The sequence below is a fragment of the Oryctolagus cuniculus genome, chromosome 9 (genome assembly GCF_964237555.1).
Source record: "Oryctolagus cuniculus chromosome 9, mOryCun1.1, whole genome shotgun sequence".
NCBI lineage: Eukaryota > Metazoa > Chordata > Mammalia > Lagomorpha > Leporidae > Oryctolagus > Oryctolagus cuniculus.
The window spans coordinates 103,488,940-103,514,263 of NC_091440.1; the positions used below are offsets into that span (position 1 = coordinate 103,488,940).

Genomic DNA, 25,324 nt, shown 5'->3' on the forward strand with positions numbered 1-25,324 from the left:
TAGTTCCTGATGCTCTGCTAACTATTCTGCAACTTCAGTCCTCTGTTCTCTAGAGTAGATAATTTCTATGGATCCATTTTTAACTTCATACTCTTTGAAAATCAATCACCTTTTTTCCATCTTCTGTTCCGCCAGTTCCTGGTAAGTACCAATCTACTCTCCATCTCTATGGATTGGTCTGTTCTGCCCATTTAACATATGTGACATTTTATGTCTAGACTCCTTGGGTTAGCATAATGCCTTGAAGATGGAGTCATATTGTAATGTGTTTCAGTCCTTCATTGATTGTTTGGAAATATGTATTTGTCCATTTATTATTTGATGAACATTTGGGCTTGCACTCTTGGCTACTAGGAGTGATGCTGCTGCAGACTTGGAAGGACGCTTTGTGTGTACACATTTTTATTTCTTTTGACAATGTTCCAAGAAGAAGAATTGCCGGGTCATATAGCAACTCCATGTTTTTGCAGGCTGTCGCACTATTTTCGAAAATAGTTATATCATTTTACATTCCCACCGGAAATTTATGAGGGTTCCGATTTCTCCACAAACTCACCAACACTTGTTATTACTCATCTCTTGCATCATAGCCATCTTCATGGGTGTGAAGTAGTGTGTTATTGTGGGTTTGCATGACCAAGGAGCAGGAGAAGCCTGTCATTGGAGAAGAAGGAAAAGCGACCATGCCTGGCAACCCTTGCTTGTGTTCTGGCTTCCTGGTTGTAGAAGCCATGTGCAAGGACTCTCCGCTTGCACAGCTGCAATTTGGTTCCCCAGCTTTGAAAACGGAGCTTTGATCACAATTCTGGTTTAAGAGTCACAGGGGATAGGAATGGCTTTTACATCATCCAAGTCAATTCAAATGCTAAATGTCACTAAATGCATTCAACCTGGGGCCAAGTCATTTGGTTCAGTATACAGAGGACCTGGAGGCACCAATGGGGAGGTGAGCATCTTTCTCTGTGCTGACAGCGAAGCTATAGCTATGTGACAATCCAGGAGGACCCCTAAGAGGCACCTACATCTGTTGTGCAAGGAGAGTTCACCATTCATTCATTCATCCAATCAATCAAAAATGTGCACTTACCTCATACCTTGCATTGTCCTGGGTGCTAAAATTTGAATATCTCAGAGCCTACTGGAAGACAATTGTGTAAGTCTTTGACTTTAATGCAGTATAATGAGTATGAATATGCCACGTGAAACATTACTTTTGATAGGCCCCTTTGACAGAGACTACCAGCTGCTTACTAAAATTCATGTTCTCCTCCTCTTCCTGACCACACAGCCAGATCGAATTTCCTGGCCTCTTCTGCATTCGTTATGGCCATGAGATTGAATGCTAGCCAGTGGAATGTGAGCAGAGTGATATGAGCTATTTCTGGGCCTGGCCCATAGCAATCATCCATGCCTGCTCCTCCATGCTCCTTTTCCCTTCCAGATAACCAGAATGGAAACTCTCAGGGTCACCTTGGAAATCACAGTTGAAGTTGGCAGAACCTCCATTACTCAGGGGTCCTGAAAAGTTATGTGCAAAGACACCCCCCCCCCCCCGCCACCCAATTTCCTCACCCACTTAGGTCTATTGTGTACCAAGTACTTTGCTGTTATGTCTTAATCATTACTTATTTTTAGTCTATTTGTTGTATCATCTAGCTGAGCGTTACCCTAACTTATGTATGTATCCGTCCCTAGCAAAGTCGGTCATAAGAAATGAACTCTGCTTCCCAGTGCAGTAACGAAGTCTGCTGAGATCCCATTCATGTTAAATGCCCATGCTTCATAGCCTTGCTCAGTGGCTCCTTCCCCAGCTTTCTCCCACCCTAACAGACTTAAAACCCCCCACCAATTTTTGCACCTCATATGGGGAGAGATGCACTTGTCGTTGACAGTTATGTAGCATGTGTTCAACAGACAGGGGGATGAAAAGGTGAGATGGTAAGAAGATGAGCACAGAGAGGTTTCTTGGCAAGATCCTCCCTTCTATGTTTTGTGGCTTAGAATTCTGGAGCTTTGATTATGTTATTTTCAAGCAGACATGGCATTTACAAAAAGATTTATTGATTTATTTGGAAGGCAGAGTTAGAGAGAGAGAGAGATTGATTTTCCATCTGCTGGTTCACTCCTCAAATGCCCACAACTGCTGGGGCTGGTCTAGGTTGAAGCCTGGAGCCTGCCATTGGACCTGAGTCTCCCATGTGGGGGGCAGGAACCCATTTACTTGGTCCACCGCTGCTGCCTCTCATGCTGCCCATCAGAAGATGGCACTGGGAGAGCAGCCAGGACTTGAACCTGAGCATTGACGTGAGCTGTGGCATCCCGAGCAGCATCCTACCCACTGTGTCTAAGCCTGCCCTGAGGGTCACTTTCTTTTCCTTTTTTTGTTCAGAATTGAGACTTTATTGGTGTTGAGAATCAGTACACAGACATTTCAGTTTGTACGTAGTCCTTAACACACATACTGAAAATCTCAAAAGCCATGAATTGTCATTTTTTTTTTTTAAAAGTTATCCCAGTGACTTTCCACCTTCAAATTTGGAGGCAACTCTTCCTTAAGAGGCCATCAAGTGCCTGTATCTCAAAGGTTGCTGTTATATAAATCCCACCCATTCACAATTTAATATCATAAACACGACATACTCAAATTTCCAGTCTTTTGCAGCACATTAACAAAAGCAGTAGGAAAACTGGACAACCACAGCCAAAGATGTTAGAGAGGGCACGTGGTTCTGACAGAGCGAGGAGTGGTTTTCTGTAGGAGACAGTTCTACTAAACAACATGGGAGAAGTAAGTGAAAACATACAAGACAGATTTATTTTTTTTCTTTTTTTAATTTATATTTTATTTAATGAACATAAATTTCCAAAGTACAGCTTATGGATTACAATAGCCCCCCCCCCATAACTTCCCTCCCACCCACAACACTCCCCTCTCCCACTCCCTCTCCCCTTCCATTCACATCAAGATTAATTTTCAATTATCTTGATATACAGTATATCAATTTAGCATATATTAAGTAAAGATTTCAACAGTTTGCACCCACACAGAAACACAAAGTGTAAAATACTATTTGAGTACTAGTTATAGCATTAATTAAACACCTAAGAGTAATTGTGTATTAATTACAGAGTTCAACCAATAGTTTTAAGTAGAACATAAAAAATACTAAAAGGGTAAAGTATTAAGTTCTTTTTTTTCTTTTTTTTTGTTTGTTATACAGTTTTTTTTATTTAATAAATGTGAATTTACAAAGTGCAACTTTTGTATTGTTGTGGCTTCCACCCCCAACCTCCCTCCCTCCTGTGGCCCTCCCCTCTCCCACTCCCTCTCCCATCCTGCCCTTCATCGAGTTTCATTTTCAGTTACCTTCATATACTGAAGATCAACTTAGTATATACTAAGCAAGGATTTCAACAGGCTGCACTCACACAATCACACAAGGTATAGGGTATTGTTCGACTAGTAGTGTTGTTTTTAAGTTTCATAGTAGAACACATTGAGGACAGAGATCCTACGTGGGGAGCATGTACCCAGTGACTCCCGTTGTTGATTTAACAATTGGCACTCTTATTTATGACGTCAGCAATCACCCGAGGCTCTTGCCATGAGCTGTCTAGGCTATGGAAGCCCCTTGAGTTCACCGACTCTGAACTTGTTTAGTCAAGGCCGTATCACAGTGGACCAAGACAGATTTAAATGCACAATTGAGACTCCAAATTGACACTTAGTGCACTTTTAATTAATACAAGAGTCTCCTATCATTTCTGGCCCTTGCTAATAACCTAAATATGAAAGTATTTACTGACAAAATACCTTTTGATTAAAAATTTGACTGGCGAGAGCTTCTGCTTCCGTTAATGATGGAATAATTTGTACCGGGGTGGACATCTTGCCATGAATTATACAACAGGATAGAATACGAGTCAATCATTTCTAGACATTGAACAGCCATAAGCACGGGAGTGTAATCCTGAGAGAACAGAGCCTCACGGATTTAGTTCCATGAAGGCAGGTCACTTCCTGGGGGTCAGGGACCTGGGGTTCAGATAGAGGAAGGCGGTGACACCACACTGAAGAGGCACAAGGGAGCAGCCAAAGTGACCGGAAATTATGGGGCAGAGCACAGGAGAAGATGAATCTGTGCAAAAAGAGGATCCTGGTGGTCTCATTGGGAATCCTTCATGAGTTCTTGGCTGAGAGCGAGACTTCCTGTTCAGAGGGTGACAGGTGGGAGGTTGCTACAACCCTGAGATCAGAGATGCTGGAGATCAAACAGTGCTGGGAGATGCATAAGGTCCCTGTTGGCTGGAGTGGGGAGACCTTGGGAATGCACCCCCACGCTCCACGCTTGCAACTGAAAATCCAGGGCCCTCACCTTAAGAATAAGAAGCATGCACTAGAGAGAAAAAGATCACTCTAGACGGTAGCTAAAAATGCCAGGCCCTAAAAAGATCATCAGGGAAGACAGAATTCAGAGGTGGAACCCTAGCAAATTACCCTGTCTTGAAAAATACCCCATGTTTTTCATAAAATACATTAGCAAAACAAAACAAAGCCCAAATGAGCTTAAAGTGGACTACTTGCCAGACATCTAAAAAAATTTAACCCTATACATAGAAAAATAATGTTGTTTCATTCACCACGTGCAGAATAGCACAAAACTTACTAAACATGCACGAAATAGAAATAAGTGACCTATGGAAGCAGTCAGCAAAATGAAAAAGCAGGGGCTGGTGTTATGGCACAGCAGGTTAAGCTGTGACTTGTGAGGTCGGCATTCCATGTGAGTGTCGGCTCAAGTCCTAGCTGCTCTGAATCCAATGCAACTCCCTGCTAATGTGCCTGGGAAAGCAGAGGAAAATGACCCAAGTGCTTGTGTCCCTCCGGCTCATGTGGGAGACTTGGGCCTGGCCAGGACCTGGTTATCGTGGCTGTTTGGGGAGTAAACCAGTGGATGGAAGATCTCTTTGTCTCTTCCTCCCCCTCTGTAACTGCCTTTAAATAAATAAATAAATTTTAAAAAATGAAAAAGCAGCTAATGGAGCAGGAGAAAATGTGAGTCATAATTCAGATAAAATGTTAATATTAAAAATATATAAGGACCTCACACAACTCATTAGCAAAAACAAAAACAAAAACAAAAAACCAAACCAAACAACCTAATTAAAAATGAGCAAATGATATGAACAGAAATCTCTCCAAAGCAGATGTAAAAGTGGCCCCGGTAATTATGGATGTGTGAAAACGTGCTCAGCATCACTAACCATCATGAATCATCAGCAGCATGCAAATCAAAGTCAGAGTGAGATATGAGCTCACACCTGTTGGAGTGGTTACCATCCAGCTGAGTGTTGGGGAAGGCGTGGAGTAAAGGGGAGGCTCGCACACTGTTGTTGAGAATGTAGATTGGTGCAGCCATTGTGGACATTATGGAGGTTGTGAAAGGAATGAAAAATAGAACCACTACATGACTCAGCAGTTCTTCTGGGTATATTCTCAAGGAAATGAAATCAGTATTTTCTAGATATCTGTACTCCCATGTTCAATGTGGCATTATTCACAATAGCTGAGATATGGAAATAAATTGTCTATTGGCAGATGAATGGATAAAGAAGTTGTGATATACAGAGGAATATCATTCAGCCTCAAAGAAGGAGATCTTGCCGTTTGCAACATCATGGATGAGCCTAGAGGACGTTATGCTAAGTGAATAAGCCAGAAACAGAAAGAAAAATACTTCCAGATCTCACTTACTTGTGAAATCTAGAAACATGGTAACAGAGACAAAAAAGGTGGTTACCAGGGGTGAGGGTGGCGTGGCCTGGGGAGACACAGATAAACTGGTAAAAAATGCAGATATCTGGGGTGAGTATGTCCAGAAATCTAATGCTCGCTGTGGGGACCATAATATTTTATACAATATTATATTAATAATGTGTTCTATATTGGAAATTTGCTAATAGAGTAGTTTGGAGGGCCTTTTACTAAACAAAAAAAAGGGAAGGGCAATTATATGAGATTATGGCTGTGTTAATTTACTTGACATAATAACCACTTCACTATATCTAACAATACATCATTCTTATAAAGAATTATTTATTTATTTGAAGGACAGAGTGACATAAAGAGAGGGGGAGACAGGGACACACGCACACACACACACACAAACACAGATCTTCCATCTGAGTGTTTACTTTCTAAATGCCCACTAGGGCCAGAGCTGGTCTAGGATGAAGTCAGGAGCCTGGAATTCCACTGAGGTCTCCTATGTAGGTGGCAGGTGGCAGCAGGAGCTTGTAGTTGGGCCACCTTCTTTTGTTTTCCCAGGTGCATTAGCATGGAGCTGGAAAGGAAGTGGAGTAGCTGGGAGTTGAACTGGCACTCAGATATGGGATGCTGGTGTTGCAAACAGTGGGTTAACCCATGGTACCACATCACCGGTCTCCAAAATATCATGTTGTACACCTTAAAAATAGACATTAAGAATAGGCAATAAAGGAGAAAACACCAGAATAAAATTGATCTTGAAATAGTTCAGATATTGGATTTAACAAAGACCTCAACACAGCTCACATAAATTTTCTAATCATTAAGAACATAAGAATTAATAAGAAACTTCAGAGAAATAGAAGCTACAAACATAAGTAAAAGCAAATGCAACTGAATTCACTCTTCCCAGTTTCAAAAATGTTACAAATCTGGCACAGTCCTGGCATAAAGACAGATAAATAGATCAATAAGTAGAATTGGGCTTTCAGAAATAAATCAATGAATTTCAATAACATCCCAATAAATGTGAAATGGTACTGGGACAACTGGATAGCTTCATGCACAAGAATGAAGTCAGACCCTGTCCTCACCCCATCTGTAATAACTAACTCAGGTTGAATCAGAGATGTAAATACAATAGCCAAAACTGTAGAACCTATAAGAGTAAATATTCATGATCTTGGCTTTAAATTTTTAAAAAAGATTTAGTTATTTTGAAAGGTAATATGATAGAGAGAGAGGGCGAGGTTGTCTGTCTGCTGATTTGCTCCCCAGATGACTGCAACAGCCTGGGCTGGAGGTGGAGCAGCCAGGATTTGAGCTGTTGCTCCCGTATGGGATGCTGGCTTCACAAGTGGCAGCTTAACACTCTGTGCCACACACTGACCTGATAATGATGTCTTAATATTGTGCCAAAACCACAAGCATCACCTCAGCCTGTCACTATAACGAAGTGCCACAACTGAGAACTTATAAAGAGAAAGTTATTTCCTATTGTTCTGTAGTCTGGGAAGTCAGGACCACTGTGCGAGTATTTTGTGTCTAGTGAGCGCTGCTCTGTGCTTCCCACATAGTACCTTGTTGCTCTGTCCATACAAGGAGAGCCCAAAAGGAACTTATCAAGGACCTTTTTCTGAAAGGGATGTGAATTTAACCACGAGGGCAGTACCTGCTGGAGCCAATCACTTCTTAATATCTTTGCATTGGGGGTTAAGTTTCTTTTCTTTTCTTTTTTTTTTCTTTTTTTTTTTTTTTGACAGGCAGAGTTAGACAGTGAGAGAGAGAGACAGAGAAATAGGTCTTCCTTCTGTTGGTTTACCCCCCAAAATGGCCACCACGGCTGGTGTGCTGCACCGATCTGAAGCCAGGAGCCAGGTGCTTCCTCCTGATCTCCCATTTGGGTGCAGGGCCCAAGCACTTGGGCCATCCTCCACTGCCCTCCCAGGCCACAGCAGAGAGCTGGACTGGAAGAGGAGCAACTGGGGCAGAACTGGTGCCCCAACTGGGACTAGAACCCAGAGTACCTGCGCCGTAGGCGGAGGATTAGCCTAGTGAGCCGCGGTGCTGGCGGGGGTTGTTTCAACATGAGTTTTGGAGGGGACTCAAGCACAAACTACAGCATAATCAAAGGAAAAAAAGCCAATTACATTGGACTTCATCAAAATAAAAATACTTCAAGAAAGTAAACAGACAAACCACAGAGTGGGAGAAGATATTTGTAAGTCATACATTGGAAAAGGGACTTTTATCCTGAATACATAAAGAACTCTTACATTTCAACAATAAAAAGACAGTAACCTAATTTTAAAATGAGAAAATGATCTGAATAGATCTCTGAATGGAGGATTATGGACAGCCAAGAAGCGCCGAGGACGACGTTCAGCGTCATGAGCCAAGAGCATCAGGTGCAAACCCATGGAAAGCAGGGCCCTGTCAGTTCTCCTGGGGTAAATATTCATCCTCACTCTGCTAAGTGGTGCTTTATTTATGTACTCCCTGTTTACCTTGTTTAAGTTTGGAGGGGGCTTCTGCTTCCTTTTCATATTTCAAGACTTCGTGACTAGAGCTGGGCTCACCGTTTGGATTTTGTTAGTGAGGCCAATGGTTTCAACCCTGATTACACAAGAGAATCATAGATCAAGTCCATGTCTCAGGACGTGGAACCCGGATCTGATGTTTCAGCCCTGTCAAGGGGAATGTCAGTGTGTGTCCATGGATGGAAACCTCCCTGCACACCCATTTGTTCTTTACCAGTGGCAGAATCCTGTTAAGTGTGGCTTCCCGGGGCAGCTCTGTCCCTCCATAGAATAGCTCTGTATGCTTCTTTATATGATTCCTCTTCTCCAGAATTCCTTCTCCTGTTTGAGTCCTTTGGTTATAACATCACGGATGCTCAGATGGGGACACCTTTTGGTTACAAGTCTGAGCGATCTGTATTGGGCCAGACCACCACAGCCTGGCAAGAAGTGGAATTCTGAGAAACTAAAAGTGATGTGTCTCACTTTTCCCCCTCATGAGTTATTCTGTGATTTCCAGTCTCCCTTAAAGTCTGACCCAGTAATTAGAGGAGTCTTTAGGGGTGCACCAGTGTGCTCATGAGCAGTTTTCCCAGCCTCTACGTGATATTGTCATCTTGGTTGAGGTTTGCTGTTGGGCCTTTCTTTCCCCAAGCTGTGAGAAGGCACTTGCACTGCCCCCATGCTTAGAGTTGACACAGAGGTGAACAATAGCATAGCCAGGCCCTAGTCCTGGACTTGAGTAATGCATAATCTAACTAACTGAGCTTGCTGTCTGTATGACACCAATTCATTCATGTTGGTGGATGAAGCTATGGCATAGAAAATTTTCTGAGCCATTTCCTACAGATTATATTTGGAATATTTAATTCATTATCCTTTGTATCTGTTGTAGCCTTCCACAATCCCCAGCATCTCACACAGATCCAAAGGCCTCAGTAGCCTGAGGGTGGCAGCGATGACTAGGAGAGCCATCTAGGGTGGGTGTTGTGGTGCAGTGGACTAAGCTGCCACTTGGGATGATTGCATCCCATACTGGAGTGCTGGTTTGTGTCCTGGCTCCTCCACTTCCAATCCAGATTCCTGCTAATGTGCCTGGGAGGCAGCAGGTGATGGCCCAAGTAGTTGAATTCCTGCCACACATATGGGAGACCCAGATGGAGTTCCTGGCTTCTGGCTTTGGCTTGGCCCAGCCTTAGCTGTTGCAGGCATTTGGGAGAATCAACAAGCAGATGGAAGATCTTGCTCCCTCTCCCTGTCTTTCTCTCTATTTCTCTCCCTCTGCCATTCAAATAAATAAGTAAAATAGAAAAAAAAGCAAAGCCATCTCAGACTTTAACTTCAGACCCGGTCCACTTGTGGCAAGAGAAGCCTGTTGCATGCCCTGTCTCATCTTTGGAGAGCTGTTTTGTGAGGGCACAGAAAGGACCCCGGTTTACAGTGCACACCTTTTTACTTGGCCTGCAAGGCCCTTAACAACCTTCCTTATCAACCTCCCCAGTATTGTCTCCTGTTAGTCACTCCTCTGTGTGTGTTATAAGCACACATGGGGGCAGCGCTGTGGTGTAGTGGGTAAAACCAACACCCTGTAGTGCCAGCATCCCTTATGGGCACCAGTTTGAATCCCAGCTGCTCCACTTCCAATCTAGCTCTCTGCCATGGCCTGGGAAAGCAGTGGAAGATGGACCAAGTCCTTGGGCCCCTGCACCTGCATGGGAGACCCAGATGAAGCCTCTGGGCTTCTGATCAGTGCAATTCCAGTTGTTGTGGCTGTCTAGGGAATGAACCAGCAGATAGAGGACTTTCTCTCTCTCTCCCTCTCTCTCTCTCTGCCTCTGCTTCTCTGTAACTCTGCCTTTCAAATAAATAAATAAATAAATAAATAAAACAAAAACGCGTGCACGCACACACACACACACACACACACACACTGCAGAGAAGTGAACTGCCAGTGTCTTCCAGGAGGTGACCTGCTTTTTCTCATCTTTGGTCTTTGGATTTGTTCTCCTATTTACCTCTAAACATCTCTCCACAAATCACCATCCCAGTTGCCACTCTGTTAACATTCAGGGTTCACAATTCGGAATGACACTAGAGAATTTTAAAAGGGGGAAACATGATTAAAATCATATAAGGAAGATCATCCTGGCTATAGTGAGGATAAATGGGAGTGTCAGGGAAAGGATGGATGGATGGATGGATGAGGATGATGGATGGATGGATGAATGGATGATGGGTGGGTGGAGGGATGAATGGATGATGGGTGGGTGGAGGGATGATGGATGGGTGGATGGATGGATGATGGATGGATGATGGATGGATGGATGGATGGATGAGGATGATGGATGGATGAGGATGATGGATGGGTGGATGGATGGATGGATGGAGGGATGATGGATGGGTGGATGGATGGATGATGGATGGATGAGGATGATGGATGGGTGGATGATGGATGGGTGGATGAATCCTTACGGCTTTGATGCTATAATTGACCTTCAAAAATTCATAAAACTTTTATTTCACTGGTCACACTGCTACTCCAAATCCTTCACTGTCTCAAGGCTTACAGACAACTTGGCATTCAAAGGCATCTATGTCTGATTTTTTTATAATCCCTCCATCAGAAAAGAGCATTCCTCTAGCCAAATCTGCCCCTAAACTGGTACTCACTTTGTACCTTTGCTCACTCAGTTACTACTGCTAGCAATATTCCCTACACTTGGCAGGTGCCGCGGCTCACTAGGCTAATCCTCCACTGGTGCTGGTACTCTGGGTTCTAGTCCCAGTTGGGGCGCCGGTTCTGTCCAGGTTGCTCCTCTTCCAGTCCAGCTCTCTGCTGTGGCCTGGGAGGGCAGTGGAGGATGGCCCAAGTGCTTGGGCCCTGCTCCCGCATGGGAGACCAGGAGGAAGCACCTGGTTCCTGGCTTTGGATCGGTGCAGCGCGCTTGCCGTAGCAGCCATTTGGGGGGTGAACCAATGGAAGTAAGACCTTTCTCTCTGTCTCTCTCTCTCACTGTTTAACTCTGCCTGTAAAAAAAAATATTCCCTCTACTTGTCTAAGTCTCACCCAGCTGAAGTCGTACTCCAGAACCAAACCTTCTCTAGCCACAGTGCAGAGTCCTCAAGATGATTAGCAACGTGGTCTTTCATATCCTTGCGTTCTCGCACAGGACTGTGGATGTAATCAGAGCTCAGTATGCTTTTGGAGGGAATGATGTAAGGAGCTGGGAAATCCCCCTTACTGGTGAATATTTAAACAGGATGGCATCTCCTCTGCTAAGCTGAACACAGACCTAGGCTAACAGTGACAACAGCATGAATAGCTGACACCTCACACATGTCGGGCACTGGTCCAAGCACTTTACTGCATCAACTCATGTAACCTTCATGACAAGGCTGTGAGGTCACCATTTTACTGATGAGAAAACTGAGGCATAGAGAAGTCCAATAAGTTGTCCAAGGTCACCAGCATCAGGGTCCACACCTTAAACCAGCAAGCTATACATCTAAGACAGCTTGGTGAGCTCGTCTCTGATTGGCCATTCTCAACTTCCCTCACCTCTCTAAAAAGGCTGCCAACACTCAGACCCAAAATTATAAAAGTCAACACCCAGGATAGAAAAGAACAGTCAGTCAATGTCAGGCAGTGCTTCACTCAATGATAAACTCTACCAGCTGGGACTTAGACAAGCTGCCCACATGAAAGCTACTCTTTGGCAGCCCTTTCTCTTCCATGGTTTGGGGGGTGACTGATGAGATTAAATGCCCCTCCTTGCACGTCATAAGAAAGGAGGAAGTCTACAACGTAATTGTTCAAAACTGTTTTGCTGTCAATTAAAACCTGTTTTGCGACCAGTTTGCTCTGTTTGTCTTTCACTGACATGAAATTTTGATGAAGCAATGGTGAGCAAAATGTAAGCCTTGCCCAGTGACTGCACACACACACACGCACACACACGCACATACCACATCTCAATTAAAGAAATGAGTTGACTGACTTCTCTCCTGGGTGTATTCGGTGGGTTCCCTCAATGTCTGTCATCTTCCTCCAGCACTCATAGACACATCCCACCTCTAAGCCACATCTTCCTCCTTCTGAAACCAACATTCATCATCTCTTTTGTGTTAGGAGAGGACGAGTGCACACAGGTAGATTGGGATCAGATCCCGAGAGGCCCTGTGGGCCACAATCGACAATTTGGTCTTTGTCCCACGAGGAGTGGAAAGCCACTGAATGGGAGTGACATTGTCAGCTTGTTTCACAACAGTAACGTGAGCTGCAGCGTGAGCAGAGCATGGGAACAAAGCAAGAGTCAAGGCAGGGAGGCCGGTTAGCACCTCTCTGGGTACCAGGGAAGGCTGCAGCTGTGGTTGTGTTACCATCAGGAGAGGGGTGTGTGTCTATCAGGAGAGAGAGCTGTCTCTGAGCCAAGGCTGTGAGATAAGGAGAGTTGAGCAGGCAGATTTGCGAGTGGTCCTTTTTGTGTGGATGGAGCTGGAGGCCAAGGAAGGGACTAGTCAGCAGGACTCAGGGGGCAGGGGTCAAAGGGCAGGGTAATCAGCAGGACCTTTATTATTTTTTAAAAGATTTATTCATTTATTTGAAAGTCAGAGTTATTCAGAGAGAAGGAAAGGAAGAAAGAGAGAGAGAGAGAGAGGTCGGTCTTCCATCCACTGGTTCATTCTCCAGATGGCCGCAATGGCCAGAGTTGTGTCAATATGAAGTCAGGAACCAGGAGCTTCCTCTGGGTCTCCCATGTGGGTGCAGGGGCCCAAGGACTTGGGCCATCTTCTACTGCTTTCACAGGCCATAGCAGAGAGCTGGATCGGAAGTGGATCAGCCGGGACTTGAACCAGTGCCTATATGGGATGCTGGCCCTTCAGGCAGCGGCTTTACCTACTATGCCACAGCGCTGGCCCCCAGCAGGACCTTTAGATTCAAATTGCAGCCTGGATCCCCCAAATTTGGCTGAAGTCAAGTTCAGCATGGACGTTGATCCTAACTGAAGTGAAATCTGCCCATCTGAGAATATAGGTATTCCTTGAGTTATGATGGGGTTACCTCTCATGAAGTCACCCTAGGTTGAAAATATTGTAGGTTGGCTGGCACCACGGCTCACTAGGCTAATCCTCTGCCTTGCGGCACTGGCACACTGGATTCTGTCCTGGTTGCCCCTCTTCCAGGCCAGCTCTCTGCTGTGGCCAGGGAGTGCAGTGGAGGATGGCCCAGATCCTTGGGCCCTGCACCCCATGGGAGACCAGGAGAAGCACCTGGCTCCTGCCATCGGATCAGTGCGGTGCGCCGGCCGCAGTGTGCCGGCCGCGGCGGCCATTGGAGGGTGAACTAATGGCAAAAGGAAGACCTTTCTCTCTGTCTATCTCTCTCTCACTGTCCACTCTGCCTGTCAAAAAATAAAAAAATAAAAATAATAAATAAAAAAAGAAAATATTGTAGGTCAAAAATGCATTTATGACCCCTCACATACCCAACATCCCTTGCCTACCTCACACGTGCCTGGAGCACTTACGTTGGCCCACATTTGGGCAGAATCATCAATGCAAAGCCTATCTTTACAAAGCATTTCATAGCTTATGCAATTGATTGAATTCTGTACTAAAGAAGAAAATGGAATGGTGGTATGATACACTTAGGTACCACTGGAAAGTCAAAAAAGTGTAAATCGTACTGTTGTGATTCATGGATGTTTGCACTTGAGCGGGGGTCCAGAGGGAGGCCCCTCCACTGGGAGGGCTCAGGTTTCTCTGAGGCTGCCCAGAGCGCCTGATGTCCACAGGACTGTCACTGCCTGGGCTCTTGCCTTCAGGCTCTGATCTTTTCTCTCAGAATCTCTGGTTCTGTTCCAGCTTCATGTGCCTTTGTAGAGTAACCCTACGAGGTGCAGCCCTACTAGATGCAACCTTACTAGCTGTAGCCCTACTGGCTGTAGCTCTACTAGCTGCTGGTAGAGGTTGGTTCTAACTAGAAGTTGGCCCGGGACCACTGATCTGACATAGCTAAGACTGGATCTAGAAGGACAACAAAGGTTTGATGGTCACAGGTGAGGAAGGACCTCACTTCTCTTGTGGTAAGGGTGGGAGAGACAGTCAGTGCTTGTCCAGTCTGGTCTGGTCAGAGGAAGTGGATGGAAGGAAGGCAGATGGATGGGAGAGGAAGGGGTTTCTGGAGACTTGGGGCAGAGCAGTTACATGAGGCAGGGAGTCATGGCTGGATGAAGTGGAGGAATGGGGCAGGCATGGAAGCCCTGAAGTGGGATTTGATAACTTCAGGGCTTGTATTTTCTGTAGCTCAAGGAATATTTTAGTCTTTTCTCTTACCATATTATTATACCCACCCAATGGGAAAAAAATTACAATGATCTCTCTCCCTCCAATCAAATTAAGTTCAGAGAAAATGTATTGTTTTTTCCAAAATTGTGCCATGTCATGGCTAGGAGCCAGGGGTCCTCCTGGGCTTGCCTGGGGCTCCAGGTGCAGATGGCTAATTGCAGAAGAGCTGTGGGGTGGGGAGAGCACAATGTGGTCCTGCTGACCCTGGTGCTGTCGCAGTGGCTGTCGCACCTGCCCCTGCAACACCCTGCCGCCCCACCATGCAGTCCCAATCATGGCTGGAGATTCAGTGATATTTTATTCTTGTCCAGAGCCCATCAATTGTGGCCTTGGACCACTCTAGACAGGCTGCAGGTGTCTGCAAACAGCAGGCTAAGACCAGAACATCGCCCTCCTCCCCTTCATTTTCTTCCACTTTTGAAAAATGCAGTTCTCTCCCCCACCTCTCAAGTGCCCCTGTGGCTTCACTATACTTCAGGGTCTCTATAAATGCAGCAAATCAGAATATTCAGAGGGTGCCGGCTTTGTGAGGCTGCAATCTGTGATGTTGGTGTCCCATATGGCCACCGGTTCAAGTCCTGGTTGCTCCACTTCCCATCCAGCTCCCTGCTGATGCACCTGGGAGAGCAGCAGAGGATGACCAGGTCCTTGGGCCCTTGTACCCACATAGGTGGCCTGGAAAAGGTTCCTGGCTGCTAGCTTCAGGTCAGCACAGCTCTGGCCATTGTGGCCATTTGGGGAGTGAATCTGTGAATGGAGGATCCCATTCTCTCTCTCTCTGTAACTCTGCCTTTCAAATAAATAATCTTTAAAAAATAAATTAATTAATTAAATCTGGTTTATTGCACATTCAAAAAATTTACAGAGATATTCTAGTTTCAAACAAATGGAAATGAACATGGGTGGGAACAGGCTCAGAGAACATCATCCTCTCAGTAACTGTGGGGTATGGATATCAAAACCCACAGACGCACAAGTCCCTTTAACACAGTGGTGTGTGGTTTTATGTAACCCATACACATCCTCTTATATACTTTAAGTCACCTCTAGATTACATGTAACCCCTAATACAGCATAAACGCTTCATAAATTCTACATAAATAGTTCTTTGAAACTGTGTTGTTTAAGGAATGACAAGAAAAAAAACACACCTCTTTTCACTGCTAGTATAGCTGTAGTTTTTCCTCCAATATGTTTGTCTGCTATTGACAGAATCTGTGGTTGGAGAGGCTGTGGATATGGAGAGCGGACTACCTGCGCCATCTTTTAGTTCCTGGAAATGGTGTTATCCTCTGGGAGGGGGGAGCTGTGTTGAGTGGGGGAGTGGATTACGTGATGTCTAATCGAAAGAGATCCCTGTGAAGGTGGAAGGGGATGTGGGGAGATGGGGCCACCAAGCTGGGGGGCCCCTTGTCCATGTTCAGTGGGAGGGCCTGCCCATTGCCTTGTCAGCCCCTGGCCAGCCTGTTCCCACACCCCCATGCCTCAGGAGGCTTATGAAGGCTGCAGAGAGCCTAAGTCGCATATGGGGGAGCAGGCAAAGGCCTGGGCTCAGAGGAGTCCTCTGACAGGACAGCCGGTGAGTGGCTCATCTCTATTTGGTGCTCCCCCCCGCCTTCCTCTGACAACTTTTCAGGTGTCCCTATGGCCCTGTGTATCCCCCTAACTCTGCACCACCCCAGCCTGGGGAATTTCATCCTGTCCAGTAAAATGTGGGAGTCACCAGCAGTAGACGATGATGATGGGACCCAGCTTTGCTAGTGGTTGCAGAGGATTCTTGTCTCACACCTTGAAACAATAGTGTGTTACTTCTGCTTTCGTAGGTCCCTAATGACCAAAATAACAGTAGCCCCAAACTAAGGGGAGGAGGCCATCGGGCTGCTTCTGGATTTGTGGTTTGTGGACTGAGTGTAGACTGGAGGATTCTTCTTCATTTTTAAAAGATTTATTTATTTACTTGAGAGACAGAATTACAAACAGAGAGAGGGAGAGATACTGGTTCACTCCCCAAATTACTGCAAGGCCAGAGCTAGGCTATTCCGAGTCCAGGAGCCAGGAGCCAGGAGCTAGGAGCTTCTTCCAGGTCTCCCACATGGGTGCAGGGGCCCAAGCGCTTGTGCCATCTTCTACTGCTTTCCAAGGCCATCAGCAGGGAACTGGATTGGAAGTGGAGCCACTGGGACACAAACTGGTGCCCATATAGGATGCTGGCATCGCAGGCAGAGGCTTAACCTACTATGCTACAGTGCCGGGCTGCCCTGAATGGAGGATTCTTAAAAGGAATCCTATTGTGGAGAAGATATTAAGTTTGATTTTGAGCATGTTGACTGGGAGGGGCTCTGAGCCATCCAAGTGTAGGTGCCAAGTGGGCAGGGCAAGGTGTGGGTCTGGTGCCTAGGGGAGAATAAGGGTTAAAGGTAAAATGCGGGAGTCACCAGCAGTAGATGATAATGACAGTCTTGGGGGCGAAGGAGAGTGGGGAATCAGAGAGTGGAGAAAGGCCCCAGATCCAAGCCTTGGGAAGACCCATGTAATTGGTCTAGAGGTGGTTAAGCCAGGCCCCCGCCCTCACAGCACCACGGCTATGGCCACCCCGCGGTCTGCAGTTCTGGCAGCCTCTGCCAAGAGCCAAGTGGACATTTGCAGGTGAGCAGCACGACCCACAGGCTGTGTATGATGGCCTTTGCTTCTCATTGACCTCGATTCACCTCCTCTAAGCTTCTTAGCGAGTTTTCTGGGAATGAGCTCACCCGCCCCACCCTTCCTGATGGCTGGGTTCATGTACACTCTCCCCCACCTTCATCTCACGTCTTAATCCGGCTCTCTTGTGTCTCTCTGCCTCCGTGTCCTTATGGTCCGCTATGTTTTCCTGTGGTTGGGGTGTCTGCCTGGTGTCCTGTGCCCTAATTAGCTCCGGGAGAGGGCGGGGTGACTTGAAAACAGAGCTCCCCAGCAGCCCTGATGCACCTGTCAGAGCGGGAGCAGCAGTGACTACTAGGGTGGCTGGTGGGGGCCCTGGATGCTGGCCTCAAACCCCAGGTGGCACCTTGAGGGGCTGGTGACTCCTGGATAGCAGTTTGACCCATGCCCTGGGCTGCCCTTGACCCTGAGGTCTCCCGAGTCACTGTTGTGAATCTGAATACAGCTGCCAGAGAAGCGTGGTCCTTGCCCATCATGCTCACCTGCTCCAGTTCCCGACACAGGTGGTCGTGGGCTTTTCAGACACACATCCAGAGGCTGTGGGGCCCTTCTCTGGGGGCAGATTCCTGCTGTTGTAAGTGTTCTGGGCCAGCAGAGAGGCAGCCAGGCAGAAAGCACCAGGAAGAGGGATGAGGGCAGGTTGGACTGAGCAGGGGGCTACCCCATCACAGCTGCAGCCTGGGCAGTGCCTTCCCGACCTCCCTTGCCTTCCAGAAGCTGCCCACCCACCCTTCCAGACCCGGCTCTGGGCTTGTCTCCCCCTGCTTTGATTTCTTACCCTTTTCGGTCTTCCACAGTAGAGACGAGAGCCTGCATTAATAGTTCCGGAAGCGGCACCCTGCTAGGAAATTGTGTTTCTCGAGCGCAGGGTCCAAATGGTCTCGGTCCCCTGGACTTTTCAGCAGAGAGCTGAGCACAAAGGGGCTGCCCCCCAGCTTAGTAACTGACCTGAAACTCTGACTCAGGACGCCTGACGGCCCTTTGATTGCTTCACTCATTCACTCATTCCCTCAGCAGGTGCTTCTGGCTGAGCTGGATGCTTGGTGTCCTATTCCCGCTCGGAGCCTAATATTGAGAAAACATGAACGGTGATTAGCATCACCACCGTTTGCTGCACTGTTGTGTGTGCTTTGCAGGCATTCGTTGTTTGCATACTCCTCAAGTTTGTGGTCCTGCTCATCTAGGGGTCTGAGCCGGCAACTGGCAGAACTGCGTTTTCAGCCCAGAGGTTCTGGTTCTGTTGCTTTGTTGTAAAGCATTTCTCAGAGGAGGAAGTGGTGGAGTCTGGGCAGCCGTGAGACCTTGGCAAGTCACGGCCATGGCCTCCTCCGTGCAATCTCTCTTCCATTGCCTACGAGGCTCCTTGCTCTCCAGGGAGCGACTCTGTCCCTGCCTCCAGGGGGCGATGCTGCCTGCTGGGGGCTGTAGAAAGGGATGCTCTGGGGAAGGCTGGGAAGGGGCTGCAGGTGCGTGAGGACCCCTCAGGTGCATTGGGTCAGTGCCCTATTCAGAGGATGCCCTGCTGTCGGTGAGCCCACTACTGCTCCCTGTTGCTCTTTGCTTTGGGGGTTGGGAGCTGGCCAGGGTGCTGGTTGGTCTTGGTGCCCCACAAGAGGCCCTGAAGCCTAAGCCTTTGGCATGAGTTCAAGTCTTTCCAGGTTGAGCTCCGCCCACCCTGGCTGGCCTGACATGGCCTGTCCTCTATCTGGGGATTGTGACGACTATGACAGCTCTGAAGCCTAAGAACTCCTGCAGGCGGCCTCCAGGCTGTGTGTGTGTGTGTGTGTGTGTGGGTGGGTGGGTCGGTCCCTCTTCCTTCTACATGCTCCCCTCCCTTCTGGCCAATAGGAACTTGTCTTACTAAGACTGAGGGCTGACCAGTGAGGTAGCGCCCTGGGGTATCTTCTTAGGGGTCCCTCTTCAGTGGTCCTGCATCTCAGCATTTTGTCTCCCTTCACAGACATTCCTCTGCTCCCTGGCTCCCCACGCCGGCTGAGCCCTCGGACAGTGGCCAGAGGGAGTCATGCACAGCAATACCTCAAGGTGCCAGGTGCCTGGGCCCCAGGCCCACAGGGCAGCTCCCGCCCAGGTCCTGGCCAGACCTTGGGTGCAGAGAGCTCCTGCGGCGGCTCTGTGAGTATGGGCTGCGGCCTGGGCCGGCCATGCTGGAGGGGGTGGGGGGATCAGGTGGGGGGGTATGTGTGTGTCTGTGCCAGAAGTCTTGTTTTTTTTTGTTGTTTGTTTGGTTTTTGTTGGGGCCTTTTCCGCTCACCAAGTCTGGCACAGTTTCCAGGGGACATGGCTTTTGTGGTCAGGAGGATCAGGAGAGGCTGGGTGTTCCCACCTGTTGGTCCCACTTGTGGCACTCCTAGGCCTGAGAAACCTGTCTCTGCTGTGGTGGCTGCGAGCCTCTCCCTTGTGCCTGATGCTTCACCTGGTTGCCCTGGTGACCTCTCAGGTGGCTGCAGTGGCAGCTGGGTACCAAACCAGTAATAAACAAGGAAATGCCCAGAGGGAGGGAGGCAGGTCCTTCCCCCAGCTCCGCCTTGCTCTCTCTCCTCTTCTTTCCACCTCCCCAGCCTGGAGTAGGAGAGAGCAAGAGTGGTTTCCTCCAGCTGCTGCCTTAGGCAGGCTCCTCGTCAGTGGCTGGAGAGGAGGAGGATGTGGGGGCTGTGAGGCGCACAGTGTTGAGTGAGTTCCTCTGGGTGGGAGGGCAGTGGATAGACCAGGCAACTAGGTATTGGCCTTTGTTCCAATGGATCCAGAGAACCTGCCGGTGAGTAGTCTCTGTGTGGAAATAAGTAGAGTGTTTACAGGCAGGTGTGTGTATCTGCAAGGTGGTGAGGAGGTGAGCTGTGTCCCAGTGCATGGGCAGGGTTGTGTGTGTTTATCAGCATGCACTTGGGTAGATGTATGTGTGCACGGGCACCTGCCTGTGTGTGCAGGAGCTGAGTGGATGTGTGTTTGCAGGTGCTTGTCTGTGTGCATGGACAGGAGGGGGCGTGTGGTTCTGTGTGTGGAGTCAGGTGGTGTGGATATGCAGGGCTTTGCTGTTGCCTGTGTGTTCTGTGCATGTGAATCTATGAGGTGCATGCATGCCAGGGCATGTGTACAGGAATGGGTGTCCAGACCTTAGGCAAGCGGGTGCAGGGCTGGGTGCGATAGATGAACTCAGGTCACTCTGTCCTTTCACTGGAGCAGTCAGGGCTTCTGGACTTACTTCCAGTCCATTATGGGCCCAAAGCAGATCCACCTCTTCTGTCTCTTACCCTAAGCTCATGGGACCTCGTCACCCTTGTCTTCTTTTCTCTGGCCAGGTCATCAACAACTACCTGGATGCCAACGAGCCTGCGTCTTCGGAGGCCCGTCTGAGCCGCATGCACTTCCATGACAACCGGAGGAAGGTTGACTATGTGCTTGCCTACCACTACCGGAAACGTGGGGCGCACCCAGGCCAAGGGTCCCCTGGCCACTCGCTGGCCATCGTCTCCAATGGGGAGACAGGCAAGGAGCCCCATGCAGGGGGCCCCGGTGACATTGAGCTGGGGCCACTTGATGCCTTGGAGGAGGAGAGGAAGGAGCAGCGGGAGGAGTTTGAGCACAACCTCATGGAGGCTGGACTGGAGCTCGAGAAGGACTTGGAGGTGAGTTTGGGCAGGTGGCAAAGGTCTTGGGTTGTGATGGATGCCACTCTGCAGCAGCCTTAGCTTTGTCCTGGCAGCTGATTTTTTTTTTTAATTCTGCGGGAGAAACCAGATTCTCTTGCCCAAGGACTTGAGGAAGAGTCATTAGAAGTGTCCGTTCATCCATCTACCCATCCACCCCTCCACCCATACATCCATCCACCCACCTATCCAACCATCCATCCATCCACCTATCCATCTGTCCACCCATCCATCCTCTTCCATTTCTCCATCACTGAATCCACCCACCTATCAATTCATGCATCCTTCATCCATTCACCCACCCACTCACGTATCTGTTTATTCATAGTCTTACCTGTCTAGTTCTTCACACCACAGTGACCCTATAAAAATGGCCAACCCTATCATCCCCTGCAAACCCATATCCTGCCTCTTCTACCCTCCTGCACCCTACTCCAGGCCACCGGCCTTACCTAAGTGGTGGATTGGTCACTCTGAGTCTTTGAACTTTGAACTTATCGTCTCTGCTTTGGGTGCTCCTCCCAGACTGGTGCATTCTCACTCTCTCATGTCAGGTCTCTGTCAGACATCTTCCCTGATCATCCTATCCCTGTCTCTTTCTATCCCTTTACCCTGCTTTGCCTTCATTATGCTTAGCACAGATACCTAAAGTAATGGGGTGGATTTGTTTCATTTTTTTTTTTTGCCAGACAGAGTTAGACAGTGAGAGAGAGACAGAGAGAGAGTTATAAACAGTGAGAGAGAGAGACAGAGAGAAAGGTCTTCCTTCCGTTGGTTCACTCCCCAAATGGCCGCTATAGCTGGCGCTGTGCCGATCCGAAGCCAGGAGCTGGGTACTTCCTCCCGGTCTCCCATGTGGGTGCAGGGACCCAAGCACTTGGGCCATCCTCCTCTGCCCTCCTGGGCCACAGCAGAGAGCTGGACTGGAACAGGAGCAACTGGGACTAGTACCCGGCACCCCAACCGGGACTAGAACTGGGGGTGCTGGCACCGCAGGTGGAAGATTAGCCAAATGAGCCATGGCGCCAGCTGGATTTGTTTTCTTATCTGTGTCTCTGCTGGCTTTGTGAAGCCAGAGATCTTGTTGGTTTTCTGTTCCATCTCCAGCACCTAGGACAGAGTCAGGCTCATAGTAGGTGTTTAATAAGTGTTAGTCAAGTAAATAAATGACCTCTCTGAGTCTTAGATGACTTGCTGGATCAAAGTTTTGCATGCCCCACCATAAGCAACAGCAGTGAAAACATATAAGACAATATCTAGTCCCCAGTAGGTGCTCAATAAATGCTCCTTGTGATTACTTTAAAAGGCATCATACTGAGGGCTGGGGTGCCATTCTCAATAGAAGATTCAAGTTAATTCTATCCTCAACCTGGAAGGGACCCTCCAAGGTCACTCTTCTCTTCCTCTGTCCCCAGACAGGATGGCATGTGCCCTGGCTTCTGCCCTTGTGGTGCCTATCTGTATCGCTTTTCCAGATCCTTGAGACAGAGTATGTCCTTCTCAGGTTAGACCTTCCTCCAGTGTAGGAAGGGTGTGCTGTGTTAGGGCTTCTTTGCGCTCTGAGTTGTGCTTTTTCCTTTTTTGAAACCCCAGAGCTCACTTGGTACCTCCAAATGGGGTGTGGTGAGATCTCCCCAAGACAGTGGTGTACATTGAAACCATGCAGGGGGCTCACAGCCCGTGTCACTGTGGGAGCTGCAGCCACACACCTGTTGTTGGGTCTTAGGGAGAGGAGGCGAGGACTTTGCTCAGGGTCTCAGCTGGGATACAGGACAAGTCATGTTCAAGAAGCCAATTCCGTATGTTCAGTCTTGGCTTCCACGAAGCCTCGTGAATCTGGGAATGGTTAACTGATCCTTTGATCCTTTTTTTTTTTTTAAAATTTGAGAGGCAGAAATACCCCTGCCACATATGCTCTTTACACACACACACACACACGCACACACGCCAAGTACTCTCATCTGCTGATTCACTTCTCAAATGCTGACAACAGCTAGGAATGGGCCAGCCTGAAGCTGTGAGCCAGGAATTCCATCCAGGTCTCCCATGTGGGTGGCTGGGATCCAATCACTTGAGCCATCAGCATTGCCTCCCAGGGTCTGCATTAACAGGAAACTGGAATCAGAAGTCAGAGCTGGCTATCAAACTTAGGCACTCTGATCTGGAACTTGGATATCTTAACCAGTAGGCTAAACACTTGGTTCTGCCTGATTCCTCTTGAGTCAGTTTCCTTGTCTGTACAAAGAAAATAATCACACATTCTTCCCTGGGTTGTTACGAAGATGAAATGAGACAACTAAATAAGGTAGCTTGAACAGTGACAATGAGTAAGTGTTCCTGCTATCATCATTATTATTATTATTTAGAGTTGCTAGATTTAGATTAAAATTCAGGATGTTGATGTTCAGATCAGCAGTGAATAATCTTTGTAGGATAAATATGTCCCATGTGACATTGGGGAGCTGCATGTACACCAAAAGCTTGTTTGCTATTAATGTGAAATTCGAATATAACTGCCCTGGCACATTGACTGTAGCCTGGTCCCACTGCCCACCTTCCCGCCCTCCTGCACATTTCATCTTGGTGCCATTGGAGGCTCCCGGCTTTGGCTGGCAGTTGGGAAGGCAGGGGTAGCTCTTGGAACTGACCAGCTTTAGATGGGGATGTGGACCATGTCCTAGATGGTTGCCCCTGTCATATGGCCACAAAAAGCCACTTTCCCAGTCCCCACACCTGGCATCAAGGCTCACTTTAGGGGCTGGCGCCGTGGTTCACTTGGTTAATCCTCCACCTGTGGTGCTGGCATCCCATATGGGCGCTGGTTCTAGTCCGGGTTGCCCCTCTTCCAGTCCAGCTCTCTGCTGTGGCCCGGGAAGGCAGTGGAGGATGGCCCAAGTGCTTGGGCCCTGCACCCGCATGGGGAGACCAGGAAGAAGCACCTGGCTCCTGGCTTTAGATCAGCGCAGTGCTGACCGTAGTGGCCATCTGGAGAGTGAACGAACAGAAAGAAGACCTTTCTTTGTCTCTCTCACTGTCTGTAACTCTACCTGTCAAATAAACAAAAAAATAAATTAATAAAAAAAAAAGACTCACTTTATTTGCTCCCACCTTTCCAGGTTTCTTAGCCTCCCCAGGTCCTTGGGTCACCAGAACCCCCACTACTCACATAGCCAGCCTCGCCTGCTGCCTGGAAGCTTTCTCTTGCTTTTTTCTAGAATGTACTTATAAGTCTTATTTTTAAAAATTTATTTGTTGGAAAGATAGGGTGACATAGAGGGATGGAAAGACAGAGAGATCTTCCATCTACTGGTTCACTTCCCAAATGCTCACAGCAGCCAGGGTTGGGTCAGGATCAAAGCCAGAAGCCAGGAACTCCATTCTTGTCTCCCACATAGGTGGCAGGGGTTCAAGTACTTGGGCCATCATTCACTGCTGCCCAAGGTGCACTAACTGGGAGCTGGACTGGAAGCACAGAACAGCTGGGCCTTAACCTGCTGTGCCATACCACCTGTCCCTCCTATCCACCCCCGCCCCCAGCCCAAAATGTTATGCAAACAGTCTAGTTCATTGTACTTCTCAGTGCTGGCAGATCTTGACCCTTTTTAAAAATGTTTAGTTTGCATTGCTTTTTAAAAATTTTTAATAACTTTTTAAAAATTTTATTTTTTTGTAATTTGTTTTTTAAGGAATACAAATTTCATAAGTACAACCTTAGGAATATAGTCATTCTTCCCACCGTACCTGCTCTCCCATCCACACTCTCACCTCTCCTCCCTCTCCCCTTGCCAGTCCCATTCTCCATTAGGATTCATTTTCAATTAACTTTGTACACAGAAGACCAACTCTATAGTAAGTAAAGATTTCAACAGTTTGCACACACACACACACACACACACACACACAAACTGAGAACTGGTTTTACAGTTAACTCTCATAATACAACTCATTGAGGACAGAGGTCCTACATGACGAATTAGTGCACAGTGACTCCTGTTGTTAATTTAACAATTAACACTCTTATGTACAATGTCGGTGACCACCTAAAGCTCTTGATGTGAGCTGCCTAGGCTATGGAAACGTTTTGAGTCCACAATCTCTGTTAGTATTTAGACAAGGCCATAAGCAAAGTGGAAGTTCTCTCCTCCTTTCAGAGAAAAGTATATCCTTCTTTGAGGGCCACTTCTTTCTGCTGGGGTCTCACTCATGTAGAACATTTTTTGGCACAGTGTCTTGGCTTTCCATGCCTGAAATACTATCACGGGTTTTTCAGCCAGACCAGGAAGCCTTAAGGGCTGATTCTGAGTTCAGAGTGTTACTTAAAGTGA

General features: G+C 47.6%; 1 protein-coding gene across 6 annotated transcripts in view; it reads left to right on the plus strand.

Moving 5' to 3' along the window:
* Window positions 1-25,324, plus strand: part of ANO2 (anoctamin 2) — a 387,627-nt gene that overhangs the window by 3,628 nt on the left and 358,675 nt on the right. For all 6 annotated transcript variants that reach the window (XM_070049342.1, XM_070049346.1, XM_070049344.1 and 3 more), the window contains exons 2-3: window positions 19,295-19,467; window positions 20,652-20,978. In XM_070049342.1, coding sequence (XP_069905443.1) covers window positions 19,295-19,467; window positions 20,652-20,978 — 500 coding nt within the window. The remainder of the gene's footprint in view (window positions 1-19,294; window positions 19,468-20,651; window positions 20,979-25,324) is intronic.